The sequence below is a fragment of the Lynx canadensis genome, chromosome B4 (assembly GCF_007474595.2).
Source record: "Lynx canadensis isolate LIC74 chromosome B4, mLynCan4.pri.v2, whole genome shotgun sequence".
Lineage (NCBI taxonomy): Eukaryota > Metazoa > Chordata > Mammalia > Carnivora > Felidae > Lynx > Lynx canadensis.
Window position 1 is genome coordinate 135,449,337 of NC_044309.1, and position 14,406 is coordinate 135,463,742.

At 59.7% G+C, this 14,406-nt stretch overlaps 1 protein-coding gene across 1 annotated transcript; it reads left to right on the forward strand.

The window, feature by feature from the left end:
• The first annotated feature begins 414 nt into the window (after nt 1-414).
• On the forward strand, nt 415-11,841 carry TSPO (translocator protein). Its single transcript, XM_030320857.1, has 4 exons — nt 415-487; nt 9,013-9,223; nt 10,762-10,900; nt 11,400-11,841. Exons 2-4 carry the CDS (start codon nt 9,042-9,044, stop codon nt 11,586-11,588), a joined length of 510 nt encoding a protein of 169 aa, XP_030176717.1. The 5' UTR covers nt 415-487; nt 9,013-9,041; the 3' UTR covers nt 11,589-11,841.
• Nucleotides 11,842-14,406: the final 2,565 nt, after the last annotated feature.

Genomic DNA, 14,406 nt, shown 5'->3' on the forward strand with positions numbered 1-14,406 from the left:
GGCTGAGCCAGGACTAAGAGTCCAGCCTGCCTCGTGCCCGGGGTACCAGTTTAAGGAACTGGGGTACTCTTCCGGGGATGGGGAGCCAGGGCTACTGTATAGGGGTGTTCGGGGCTTTGCTATCAGGGGGCGTAATTCCCCTCCCCGAGGTCGGACCCTGTTGCCCCATTTTATAAACGGGAAAGGTGAGGCTCAAGAAGAGAAGCGACCTGCCAGCCGGCGCAGCCGGGAAGGTCGCCATGGGAAGGACTGGGGCTGACGGAGGCTCGGGCGCAGAGGCGGAGGCGGAGGCGTGCCTCGCTGGCGGGAAGGAGGCAAAGAGTGAGCTCTCCGGCGGCTTCCAGCCAAGCGGGGCGGAGCCGGGGCGGGGCGGGGCGGGGCGGGACCGGGGCGGGGCCTCGCGGCCGGGGCGGGGCGGGGCGGGCCGGGGACCTGGGCCGCCGCCTCCCGCCGCGCAGTGCCTTCCCGGAGCGCGTCCCCGCGGCTGGTGAGTGGGGCCCGGGCGCCGAGGGGGCAGCGGGCGGGGCGGCCCAGCGCAGGTGCGACACCCGACGGCGCCCGGCCGCCTGCGCGGGGGCCGGGGGCGAAGTGAGGCGGGAGGAGGCGGGCGGGAGCGGCGGGGCGGGGATCCCAGGGGCGGCCGTGGGGCAGCGCTAGGGGCTCGGCCGCCGGGTCAGCGGGCAGGGCGGCCCGGGCCCTGACCTCCGCGGTCGGGGCTGCCGTACGGCGGGGTTCCGGTGGGCGAGCGGGAGACGGAGGGGGAGCTAGGGCAGCCTCGCCGGGGCCCGGCCCTCCTCGCCCCGCCCCGGCCCTCTTCGCCCCGCCCCGCCCCTCCTCTCCGCGCCCCTTCCCTCCCCTCCCCGCCGCTCGGGTCTGGAGGGAAGCGCAGCCCCCGGAGGGACCGGACGCTCCCGGCTCCCGCCCGTTCCGCAGATGTGGAAGCAGGGGTGGGGATGGGAGGAGGGCGAGAGTGGCTGAGCGGGATGCCGTGAGGGCCACAAAATGCCCGAGAGACCTCAGGCTGCTGATCAACTTGAGACACTCCATTTCTAGGGGAGGAAACCCAGGCCAGATTGGGAGGTTACTTGCACACAACCGGTTAAGGCCCCAGAGGGCCTTAGACCTGGGTCCCAAGATTCCCAGTTCAGTTCTCAGGTGCGCTGTAGCCTGGACAGAGGTCTGGTGTGGGCAGAACATCGCCTAGGACCTGCCTGTCCCCTGGCCCTCGTGCAAAGGAGCTCAGAGCCTGGGTGGTGGGGGTGGGGGGGGGTGGGGCCTCCCGCTGTGAACACACTGCCAGTTCTGGGGTCCACCCTGCTGGCCTGGCCCGGCCTGCGAGCCTCTCTGGCTGGCCTGCTAGTGCCCGATGGTACCTGGTGCCCGCCGCGAGCTCTAAGATGGATGGCAGAAGGAGCTGGGCTTGGGCCTGCCCTAGGGGCCATGGACTGGGGCTGTTCCAAAAGGGTCATGGGGCCAGCAGAGGGTCAGAGGAGGCTGTGCACAAGAAGGGTGCCAGGGTGCCTGGCACACAGCAGGCTGTTGACCGAAAGGCCTAGCAGGAGGAATGTGGGCCCGGAGCCTCTTCCTCTGCGGGCAGAAGTGGGCAGCCTCTGTGGGGGATGCGGGACAGCAGTGGCCGATGCCTCCTTCATGGAGCAAGGGTGTTTGTCTACTTGCCTCGAAAGGAACCGGGGAGCAAGGGGTGGGGGTAGCAAGCCTCTTGGTGGAGCAGGGGGTAGGCTGCCTCTTTCCGTCTCTAGAAGGCTGCTCAGCACACCCAAAGGGAGTCTCTGAGGGAATCCTTTGAACTGAGGGAAACTGAGGCTCACCCAGGGGCCCTTGTCCGGGGTCACACAGTGACAGCGGTGGAGCCAGGGTTTGAACCAGTGTGGTTCAAAGCCTTGCTTCCTCCACCAGGCTCGAGAGGCTACTTTCTCCGCCTGCTGTGTGTGTGTGTGTGTGTGTGTGTGTGTGTGTGTATGCCAGGCACACATTTGTGCCTGGCAGTGACTGAAGCCGCTGACAGTGGGTTCCTTGGGGTGGGGTGGGGGCTTGGGCTCAAAGGGAGGGAGCCTTCTTTTTAGTATACACACTTCTGCTTTGTCACTATTTTATTTTCAAATCTGTTTCTCTCTCTTTTTTTCAAAGTTTATTTTGAGAGAGAGGGAGGGAGGGTGGGAGAGAGGGGGGCAGAGGGAGAGGGAGAGAATCCCAAACAGGTTCTACGTCCATGGAGCCCCACGCCGGGCTTGATCCCAAGACCCTGGGATTATGACCTGAACCAAAACCAAGAGTCAGATGCTTAACCCGTTGAGCCACCCAGGTGCCCCTATTTTTACTTTTTTGTTTTTTGTTTTTTACTTATTTCTGATTATGCAAGCCATGCCTGAATATGCTCTTTGTGTTTAAAAAAGTAGTCATCTGCCCCATAAAGCAAATACCCCCTTGTCACCCCCAGCCCCACCCCATCCCAGACCTCCCAGGTCACCAGCTGGATGGGGATCCTTCCTGACCTGTTGTCTCTTATGCTGGGTACTTTCATAATGAAGAAGATTCACAAAGGTTATGAACGAGGAGGATTCGCTGTGAGTCATTTAAAAGTAGAAAGGATCGGGGCGCCTCGGTGGCTCAGTCGGTTGAGCGTCCGACTTCGGCTCAGGTCATGATCGCGCGGTCTGTGAGTTCAAGCCCCGTGTCGGGCTCTGGGCTGACAGCTCGGAGCCTGGAGCCTGCTTCGGATTCTGTGTCTCCCTCTCTCTCTGCCCCTCCCCTGTTCATGCTCTGTCTCTCTCTGTCCCAAAAATAAATAAACGTTAAAAAAAAAAAAACAAAACTAAACTAAACTAAAAGCTAAGCCATACAACTCAGCGATTGCCCTCTGGACTTTTATCACAGAGAAATGAACATCTCAGGAGGCATTAGGGTGCGGGGGGCCGTGGGTGTGGCCGTAAAAGGACACCAGGAGGATCTCCTGTGTCTTGTCCGGATCAATGTCAGTGTCTGGGGGTGGTGTCGCCCTGTGATTTTGCAAGGTGTTACCAGTGAGGGAAACTGAGTAAAGGGTCCCACAGGTCTGCCTGTGTTATTTCTTACAACTGCATGGGAGGGGCGCTCTGGTGGGGAGTTCCTCACTGAGAGTTGAGTTAGGGCGTCTTTTTTGAGACCTTCAAGTGGGGATGTCAGGCTGGCTCTGGGTTTGATTCTGGAGTTCTAGGGAGAGGTCTGTTGGAAAGTCAGTAGGAGGTAGATGGTATCCAAAGCTAGGAAGAGAGCGCACACAGAAATGAGGGGAGGGTCAAGAATTGTGCAGTCCGTGGGGCGCCTGGGTGGCTCAGTCGGTTAAGCGTCCAACTTCTGCTCAGGTCATGATCTCAAAGTTCGTGGGTTCGAGACCCACATCGGGCTCTGTGCTGACAGCTCGGAGCCTGGAGCCTGCTTCGGATTCTGTGTCTCCCTCTCTCTCTGCCCCTCCCCCGCTCATGCCCTGTCTCTCTCTCTCTCTCTCTCCCTCTCTGTCAAAAATAAAATAAACGTTAAAAAAAAAAGTAGAAAGGATCTTCTGTGTCTCCTCTCTTTGCCCCTCCCCTGTTCGCACTCTGTCTCTCTCTGTCTCTCTCAAAAATAAATAAACATTAAACAAAAATTAAAAAAAAAGTAGAAAGGAGCTTTAAAACAAGTCCCTGGACAGCGGTGGCTTGAGTGAGAGATAAGGCCGAGGAGAGCTGGGCGTAGCTGGGGAGGCGAGGGTGGGAATCAGAGAGACAAAACTTTTTTTTTTTTTCCTGGGGAGCAGTTTCTGCCACCCTCAGGGAACAGGAGGATCCCCTGAGACTCACTAGCTCAGTCCGCACTTCTCAGATGGGGACATAGAGGTTTGGGACGTGAGATCTTAGGGCCAGAAATGGGTCTGGAGTCTCTTGGCCAGGAGCGAGGCATCTTAAGGACAGGTCCTGACTCCCACCCTGAGGGGAAAGGAAGGATTCAGATCCTATAAGTGCCGCCCCTGGGCCAAGGTGGGGTCTGATGCCCTGTGGGGGCTGGGACACTGGTGCTGGGGCTGGAGAGAGTGAGCCTGTTGACCCTGACAGAATCTTCTGACACTGGGCACAGGTTGAGACCGCTGAGGCCAGCAGACTCCCAGCTCAGGGGTGGGGGTGCTTTGGGCCTCAGAGTCACACAGATCTGGAAAATTCTGCGACTCCCTGTGCCTCAGTTTCCTCATCCGGATGGTGGGAATAGTTACGTCCACCATGGAGGCTGGGAGGGTGTGGCTCAGGGTCCCCGGAAGAGAAGCAGCTGGTCGCCTCCCCTGCAGCCACTGTGACGAATTAAGTGAAGTAATGACCAGCAGCATGGGCCTGGCCCACAGCTTGCCATGCACCAAGCACCACCCATGATGCTCATTCCCCAGAGGCCTAGAACCTTCTCCTGACCCCAGGTCCTGAGCCCTCTGTGTTGGAAGTGCTCCTCTGGGAGTGGCCCCTGGCCGTCTGTGAAGCATCTTGCCCCGTTTAGCGCCCTGTGCCTGACTGGCTGATGTTTTCTCAGCCTTGGGTCTATGCCACGGGGCTGTTTCTTCCCCCGGAGGAAATGGGGTGAGTGGCCCCAACACTGGCAGCACAGCGCCTCGCTCATCTGGTCCTCGCTTGGGCCTCCCCATGACCCCATGAAGCCGGCCGGGCAGGTTTTCCACGCAGCTGATCAGCCCTCGAGCCCTTTCCCAGCCTTGGGTGCTCCCTCACCTTCCCCAGCCCTCCCTGGGACCCCATCCCAGAGCAGACCTCTCTCAGGCCAGCCCAGCCCAGCTCAGCCCAGCCCAGCCCAGCCGAGCGTGACTCAGCCTGGTGGGTCCCCCCGTCGTCGGGTGATTCAAGGGCTGAGCAGTCCCCGAGAGGCCACAGGAAGCTCCCTGCCCGGGCTCTCTGCGTGGGAGGCATCTGGCCTTTCTGTGTTCGACCTTCGGGGCGGGCAGACCCTCAGATCCCCTAGGCCCAGTGAAGCATAACCACAGCCAGGCTCTGGAAGGCGCAGCCGGGGGTGGGGGCAGGAACAGGACCCTACTCTGTCCCTGAGGACTTAGGGAAGCCACCGCCCTCTGGTGGCCCTTGGTTTGTCCTGTACCGCAGGGACCGGGTTGGTGGGCTGTAGGGCCCGCTGGCCCTGTGAGCGAGTCCTGTGTGGGATTTCCTGGGCACGGGCTGGGTGCTGTGGCAGGGTGACACGGGCGCCCCTGCCCACAGCACCTTGGGGAGGAGTATGGACCCACGCGGCAGTGTGAGCACGCCTCGGAAACATCACGGTCAGGGAAAGAAGCCAGACCCCAAAGGCCCCGTGGTGTATGATGCCATTTACATGAAATGTCCAGAAAAGGTAAATAAATCCACAGAGACAGAGGGCTGGTTACCAGGGGCCGGGGGAGGGAGGAGCAAGGAGTGTATGGGGGTTCATTGAGGGTTTTGAAAACGTTTTAGAACTTGGTGTGGATGGCGATTACACGACATTGGGAGCGTAATACTGTCACCGAATTGTGCGCTTTAAGGGGTTAATTTGACGTCATGCAGATTTCACCTCGATTAAGAAAAAAAAAGTAGGAGAGGAAAAAAAAAAAAAAGCCAAAACCCGGGACCGGAGCCACCGACAGTCTCAGAGCAGGAGTCTTGTGGTGGCAATGGAGGCTCGGAGGCTCTTGGTGGCACTTGCAGCGGGGTCTGGGGCCCGGCTCAGGGCCTGATGCAGCGACAGATGCCGAGCGTAATAAGCTTGGGACGGTGCAAGCTGTTATCCAAACCAGGATACTTCTTTTTGAACGGTCTACTTGGAACCAACTTGGGACTTGTAGAGAAGTTATAAAAGTGGTACCGAGAGTCCCCACGTAGCCTCCACCCAGCTGGGAAGTCACTGTGGTGCGGCGCTCGCGACCACAGACCCCCAGTCACCCTGAGGAGACTTGAAGTCTGACATTCAATGCCTGACCCCCAGCCCCTCCCCTCGGTGTCCGGGCCTCAGTTTCCCTGCCGGCATGTGAGGATCAGGACGGTGTGAAGGCCTCCCACCTGCTCAGCCATGTCCCAGTCTGGGGGAGACCTAGGGCACTGACCACAGCTCCTGGGGTTGCCAAATGCTGTCACTTTACTGTGGATCCAGCATATTTGTTAGGCGGGCTGGGCTGTGTCCCCATTGCACAGATGAGAAAGCAGCTGAGGAGGCCCGAGCCCGTCACATGTGTCACATGTGTCACCAGGTCACATGCTGGTGAGCTCAGCGGGACGGCTGGGTCCCAGGGCTCTGCGTCCAGAGTTCCACATCCACCTGGCAGGAGCACAGGGCCAGGGTCCTGTCGGTTGTGGTGAGATAGACCCTCAGGCTCACCTGTTCTGTGCTCTCTGGAAACCAGAGGGCAGGGCAGGAGGGCGGGGGAGGGAGGAATCAGTCAGTCCCCAGATGGCAGAGCTGGAATCTGCTAGCACTTTCTCGATTGTTCCCTTTAAAATGATCTTCATTATAGACGTTTTGGAAAACAATAAAGACGGAATGAACGTAGCGTTGTAAATCCCACTGCCAAGGGCAGCCCATAGAATCCTCAGCTGCCCGCTTGCAGAGGGGTCCCCGGCCGACGCCTGTCCTGCTCTGTGCCTCCGTTCTTCTGCTGGCAGATGGGATAAGATGACATCGTTCCCCGCAGGGCAAGGATTGAAGGGTGGTGGGCGGCCAGTCGTTCCCCAGCAATGTTAGCTTTGTGATTATGACGGTTGCTAACATCTTCGTGAATCTGTTACAGGTTTTATTTTTGTGTTTTATTATTTTTTTAAGTTTATTTATTTATTTTGAAAAGGAGAGATCACAAGCAGGGGAGGGGCAGAGAGACAGGGAGAGAGAATCCCAAGCAGGCTCTAGGCTGTCAGCCTAGAGCCTGATGCGGGGCTTCAACCCACCGACCATGAGATCATGACCTGAGCTGAACTCAAGAGTCGGGCGCTTAACCGACTGAGGCACCCAGGCACCCCATATCTGTTACAGTTTTTTAAAAAAATTTTTAATGTTTATTCTTGAAAACAAAATTTTTAAAAATGTTTATTTTTGAGAGAGAGAGAGAGAGAGAGAGACAGAACATGGGCAGGCAAGGGGCAGAGAGGGAGACACAGAATCTGAAGCAGGCTCCAGGCTCTGAGCTGTCAGCACAGAGCCTGATGCAGGGCTCGAACTCAGGAGATCATGACCTGAGCTGAAGTCAGATGCTTAACCAACTGAGCTACCCAGGCGCCCCTGTTACAGTTTTTAAAATGCTTATTTGTGTTATTTATTTATTTTTAATTGGGATCATTCTGTAGTCAATTTTATATTCTTTCCTCACTTATGTGGAGAACAGTTTTCACGTCATGAGAGTCGTCAACAGCTGGCTTTGGGGGTTGACCAGGCCCTGATGGCTCCCCATTGCCTCCAGAGTGAGCGCACCCCCCCTTCCCTGCACCTGCTCCCCCGCAGCCCGACCCCTCAGCCCATGCCCATCATTCTCTTCACCCTGACCGCCCCCGCCCCCGTGTCCCTGTGAAGGAAGGGCGCACTGTGCCGCCGCGACCTTCTTTTCTTTGAGCCCGGGTCAGGGGTGCCCTTTCTGACTGAGGTCTGTGTGCCTCTCCGGGACCCCCGCTCCATCTACCCTGGGCCCCAGCCCCCGCCCCAGGAGGCCGTGCTACAGGTTTGCTGAGCTGAATCTGGGTGGGTGGCTTCTTACCTCCTGCATACAAGCACCCCCAGATTCTCCAGTTAGGATCAGGCTCTGTCAGCGGGAGCCCAGCCTCCTCATTTTATGGTGGGGAAACTGAGGCCCAGTCGGGGTGCTCACAGGCTTAGAGTCCCACAGCAGGTGCGGTCAGAGCTGGCCTGAGATGCCCAGCTGGGGGTCCCCCTTGCTGTCACTCTGGGTTCTCAGCCCCAGTGAGCAATTCAGTCTGCTGAGAGCCTCACTGGCTGCTGGGCGCCTAGTAGGTTCTCCGAGACCTCAGGGCTGCGGGGCAAGGGGGCGTAGCTGTTGAGCACAATGTACAAGCCTGATGACTGGGTCCCCAGCCCTTGAGGTGGCAGCATCCAGGCCTGACGCAGGGGGCCTTCCTTGCCCTGAGCCCTGCCAGCCTCTCAGGGCCGCCGAGGGGACCTCACCAGCCTTGAACTCCTGCTAACTCCTGTTCTTTCCCACCCACCTCCTCAATGAGCCTGGGTGTCATGGAGGGAGCAGCTTTTGGACTGGGCAGAGCCTGGCCCCAGAGTGCTGTGTGACTGCTTTCCCTCTCTGGCAGGCAGGGCAGGGATGGTGATTTTAGGGTGGGCCTGAAGGTTGGTGGTAAAATACCTGAAGGTTGGTGGATGCTCCCCTACTGAGCTTGGCCTTGGTAGGTAGGCAGTGTTGATATCCCATTCTGCAGAGGGGGATACTGAGGCCCAGAGGGCTGAAGTGATTTGCCTGAGGTCACAGTGAGTCAGTGGAGAACCAGGGTTTGAGCCACGCTCTGTGTGATCCCAGCTTCTGAATGAATGAATGAGTGATGAGAGAATGAATGAATGAGAAGTACTAGAACATAAAGTAGAGGGTGTGGACTGATGCAGGCTTCCTAGGGCACCGAGCTGTCAACTGGCCTGGGGAGGAAGGGTTGGGAAAACTTCTTGGTGGAGGAGACACGGACTGGTCTTGAATCCAACTTGACAGGAGCCCCAAGGTCAAGGGTGAGGGTAAGAGAGAGGACAGGGCCCTGGCCGCTGAGGCAAGAGCTGAGGTTGGGGCCACCTGTGGGGGCAGGGGTGACCCCAGGCTCCTGCCAGTCAGGGCAGCCTTCTGGGTTGGGGGGCAGGAGTTTGGGTGGAAATGCATTCGTTGGAGCCAGTGCACTCGGCTGGCAGGGGCTGCCTGTGTGAACCTGGCCCCTCCCCACCCAGTGCTTGGGAAGCCTCGCCCCAGTTCTGGAGTGCTGCCCCGCTCCTCACCCCACCCCTCACCCCCACCCCTGTCTTCTCTTTCAGAACTTTCCAGAACAGCAGCCGCAGCAGCAATGGCCCCGCCTTGGGTGCCCGCCGTGGGCTTCACTCTGGTGCCCAGCCTGGGGGGCTTCCTGGGCTCGTACTATGTCCGCGGGGAGGGCCTCCGCTGGTATGCCGGCCTGCAGAAGCCCTCCTGGCACCCGCCCCGCTGGACGCTGGGCCCCATCTGGGGCACCCTGTACTCGGCCATGGGGTAGGTGGGCGGGGCCGTCCTCCCCCTTCCGAGGCTGAGGCTCGAGTTTAGAGCTTCTCCACGTGCTCCTGGGGCCGCAGGCACCGTTTCCTGGCCAGGTTTGCCAAGCGAGGGTGGAGGCAGCTTCGGGACCGTTGCTCCAACGACTGAACTTTCTCCTCCAAGGCCTCCCGGGAGGGGCGGGCCGGATGGCGCAGCCTCACGCTGGCACCCTGGCTGTTTTCGCAACTCCGGGGAGTGGGGGTGGGGGGGAGAGCCTGGCTCAGTGTGTCAAGTCCAGACCTGGGTGGCTTCCAAGACCCACAGCGGCAGCAACAGGAACGGCAATTCTCGCAGCTACCCTTTGTCGAGCACCTGCTCCGTGCTAGGCTGGGTCTGGGTTAATTTGCAAGGCCACCCATTTGACAAGGGGTCTGGAGAAGACACACAGCTAGCAAGTAGGGACCCTGCAGGAAACCCTGTGGCGAGACGGCGGCAGCTGGGCGGGTGAGGGCACCCTCCTGGTGGCTCTAATGGGAACTGCAACCGGCCTCTGCGGGCTGCTTCCTGCCCTGGAATGTTCGTTGCCTCCCTGCATCCTGAGTCTATGCCAGCCCAGCGTGGGGCTGCAGATGCCAGGCGCCCGGGGAGCAGGTGGCACAAGCCAGGCTGGATGCCCCCCGGGGTTCTGATGGGACTGAGACACACACAAGTCCGCACAACCCGGGTATCACGTGGGCATCACCCCCAGAGTCCCAGGCCCTGCCCAGTCAGGCTCCCAGCTCTTCCTGTGTCCTGCTTTCTCCTCCCCGATCCTGGCCCAGGCATCACTATGTCTACCTCATCTTGCTTCAGTCTCCAGGCCTCCCACTCCTTGGCCTTCCTCCTCCCATGAGATCCTGATAAAGCGCAAATGCGACCCTGGTCTCTCTGTCGTGGGACCCTGCGGAGGCTCCCTGTGACCCTGATGAGGTCGAATCTCTCACGGAGTAAAGACTTCGGGCTCTGGCCCTGGCCACCCGGATTCAAATCCTGACTTTACCTGCTGGTTGCCTGCTAAGGGGTCTTAAGGGAGTCACTTCACCGCTTTGTGCCTGAGTTTCCTCACCTGTAAAAGGGGGGTGACGACACTGCCCACCTTCACTTATCACGAAGATAAAACAAGTTAACGCTCGGAAAGTGCCAGGGCAGTGCCTGCGTGTGTAAGAGCTGGAGGACGTCACCTGTACCTGTGCCGGTCCCATCCCCGGCTGGGCCAGGAGCCTCTTTCTCACTTGTGTGCCTCACGTGCTGTCCTCTTCAGAGCCTGATGATAATGATGGCAGATATTTATTGAGTGTTGCATGTGCCAGGCGCTGACCGAAGCACGGCCAGTGTGTTAACTCACATCCCGACAGCAATCCTGTAGAGAGCATGAAGGCCCAGAGAAGTCAAGCAACTTCCCTGAGGTCACAAAGCAGTCAGCGGCAGAGCGTGCCTGAGCCGCCACTGTGTCGCCCCATAGGTGAGCTTTTGGGTCTCTTCCCTGCTGGTGCCCTGACCCGTGGCCTCTGTTTCAGGTATGGCTCCTACATGGTCTGGAAAGAGCTGGGGGGCTTCTCGGAGGAGGCTGTGGTTCCCCTGGGGCTCTATGCCGGGCAGCTGGCCTTGAACTGGGCGTGGCCTCCCCTCTTCTTTGGCACCCGACAAATGGGTTGGGTAAGTGTGGCCTTGGCCAGTCCTCTTGGTCCCTGGAGATGGCCTGCGGAGGAGTGGCCTTTCCGTGGGGGACATGGGGCATCACATCCTAGATGGAGTGAGGGTCTCGCGACGGGGGCGGCTCATGGTCAGGATCTCTCAGAAGCTCGGGGGGCCGGCGGCCCTCCAGGGCTGCTCCTCCTTCGGTGAAGGGAGCACTGCGGACTCCTGATGGAACCAGATGGGCTGGCGGGCTTGGCTGGGGGGCCGTTGTATGCTGAACACAGCGCACCTGGTGATGTGCCTCCCTCACCCAGCAGGGATCGGGCGGGGGCGATCGTTCCCATTTTAAAGATGGGAAACGGAGGCACACAACGAGGGAGGGGCTTGGCTGGGTCGCTTAGGGGTGGAATGGAGAGGTGTTCCCTCGATCGCCGCCTATAAGCGGCCAGCTGGGACGCACGTCTCGTGGCTACGTGAGCCTCAGGCCTCCCTGACCTCTCTGCCCGTGTCTCTGCAGGCCCTGGTGGACCTCCTGCTGACGGGTGGGCTGGCAGGAGCCACGGCCGTGGCCTGGCGTGGGGTGAGCCCACCGGCCGCCCGCCTGCTCTACCCGTACCTGGCCTGGCTGGCCTTTGCGGCCGCGCTCAACTATTGCGTGTGGCGGGACAACCACGGCCGGCGCGGCGGCCGGAGGCTCGTCGAGTGAAAGCGCGCCTCGTCCGAGGACTGTGGCTGCCCGCCGGTCAGGTGGTGCCCGTGGTGGTGGCCCTTCTGCTTCCGTGGCCACCGGGCCTGTAGGTGTGCCCGGGTCTCAGCCCCGGGGGCTCACCACCCGCTTCGGAAGTGCTCTAGGCCAAGCTCCTGCCCCAGAAACAGCGTCCTGTTCTTTCTGCACCTGCTCCAAGCAAGCTCTCAGAACGTGGAAGGTCATAAGGCAAATAAAGTCTTTAACCTCCTGGCAGCGGCCCTCTTACTTGGGCAGGGGCTGCTGGCTGCGGGTGGGGGCGGGAGGGACTCATCCTCCTGCGGGATCTGTCCAGGCTGCGCCATCCAGACGGGGCTGGACCAGGTCAGTGCTCACCCACGCTCCTCGCGCCTCCCCCCAGACTCTCTGAGAGGCGGCGTGTCTTGCCCAGAGCAGCCTGGGTTCAACCCGGAGCCCACACCGGCTATGCCGCGGCTTGGCTGGCGTCCGGCAGGCTGGGACCTCAGTCCTACCCACTCTCTAAGCCCCCCCGGGAAGCTCAGCCTGGGGCGTGGGCCCACAGTTGGCCTGGGCCAGCACCTCGGCACCCTCAGCTGGCCTCGGCCGGGATGGGGCTGGGCCTAGAGGTGGGGACACCGCCTGACCTGCCCCTTGGGTGGTGGGACTCATGCCGGCCTCACCCCACCAGAAGCAGCCTCACAGACACCAAATCGGCAGGAGGGCGTGTCAGAGGCAGTAAGGCCCGTGTCCTGGCTGTTGGGAGTTAGTGAGGTTGGCGCCCCCCCCCCCCCCCCAGGCAGTCTCCCCCTGGGGCGGTCCCTCTGCTCCGGCTACGAGCTCCCACATTCCATGTGCGTCCTGCCTCTGCCGCTCGGCCGCCTGGCGCCCGTGACCTGCCGTGCCTTTTGTTGCCTGGTTTTGCTTGTCGATTGCCCACATTGGCAAAACTTTGGTGTTTCGCTCTGTCATCTCGGGAGGCCGGATGCTTCGTGGCCCATCTCCCCTTGTTCTATCCCCACTTTACGATGTCAGGAAAGCTCGGGGAGAGCCAGCTGACTGCATTGTTCTGAGAGAAGGGGCGGCTGTCTTCCGGGGCCATCGCCCTGCTGCTCACCCTCAGCTCCGGCGGATTTTGGAGCCCAACAGACGATGCCCTGCAGGAACCCGGCAGCCTGGCAGCCGGGAGCGCCTTGGCCAGCTCCCCACGCTGCTTTTCTGATGCTCGTGAGAGCAGAGGGGTCAGATGGGGGACTCTTTGAGCGTCCTCATTATTTCCGAAGTTCTCCAAGAAGGTCAGGGGGCCCCTGGATGTGTCACAGCCACCCCTGCGCCTGCCAGATGTCCTGCACTGAGCTTTTTTTTTTTTTTTTGTACTTAGCACTGAACTGCACCCGAGACTTCCGCAATCTTTTCCGTGATGCTGGTGCAGGCGATTTTTTGTCCCTTCCATTCACTTGTGGGTCCGTTCATCCCTAGCAATATCCCACACACTTCCTACTGGCCACATACCACGCACGGCCACAAAAATGCCTGGCGAAACAGACGAGAGGCAGATGCACTTTGCCATTTTGTTTGCTGGCTTTCTTGTGATGCTTCCCCCTCCTCGCACCCCCTTCTTCATACACAGCGTTCTCTTCCTTTCTGAGCTGTTGTCATCCACTAGGAACGTCAGGGTGCTGGCAATTTCCACGTTCGTTTAACAGGAAAACCCACACCTCATGGATGGGTCACGTCCTTCTGGGCTGTGCTCTTTGCTGGAGCTACTTCATGCCGTTGAAATCTTAAATCTGGGCGTTTGTCTCCTGCAGCTGACTGGCCATAAAGGACACGAGGCCATTCCCGCAGCCCAGGAGGGCTCGGCCGACCGTCCGCAGGGGCACAGCAGTGACTGTGGGTGTGAGCTGAGCACTTTAACGTGTGGTCGGCCACTCTGAACCCCACAGTGGAAGCCTCGTCTCTGGTGCTAAGAGGTTCTCCTAAACTGGCGCCTCTCCAGGAGAGCGCCACCGAGTCCGGGGGTGTCACTGTGGCCACGGAACATCACAGAGGGTCTTTCTAGATGTCACTATGAGCATCTTAAGCTTCACCTTTCGGATTTGTGTGGCTCTGTGGAACATTGGTACAACTGACACCACGGATGTGGCTCCCCGGTCAACTCCAGATGTCCTGCGCTTACAAATTCTCCGTTTTGATGAATTCTCAATGCAAACAAAAGGACTCCAGGGAAGATAATACCAGAAAGAGGCATTCCCGGGGATAAGAGCCGTCTCCATGGCAAGCAGTCTGGGCTTCAGGGACGGCGGAGGCCCTGCTTGATGCCCTTCCTTGGGGGTTGTCTGCGTTTCACTGATCAGAGATGCGAGGACAGCGAGAGTGGGGGACAGCCCATTTATAATTAAGGAAAGTCTGGATCACGGGGTCTTCTGATCCCAGCTGTGCCTGCTCGGAGTGTCCGGGTAATCAGGTTTTAAGTGGACTGGAAATGAGGACTGCCACCCCTGATAGGCAGCTGGATGAACAACCTGGTGTGAGTGCCCACCCTGAGGGGCGCAGGAGGCCCCTTGCAGGGCACGCTGGGGAGGGGACCTCTGCCTTCCTGTCGTCAGCTCCATCACCACCAGGCGGCGTCGCTGCACAGGCTAGCGGCGCTCACGGCCCTCCTGATACTCTGCCCTAAAAGCAGTTAGGGTCTCCTCTCACCCCCATCCTCAGGGTGAAGAAACGGGCAGAAAGAGACTCCCATTGCCTGAGGCCCCAGAAATGTGTGCCGGAGCCGGGGTTCAGGGCTCGCGCGAGGACAAGGCTCCTGGGCGTTGCC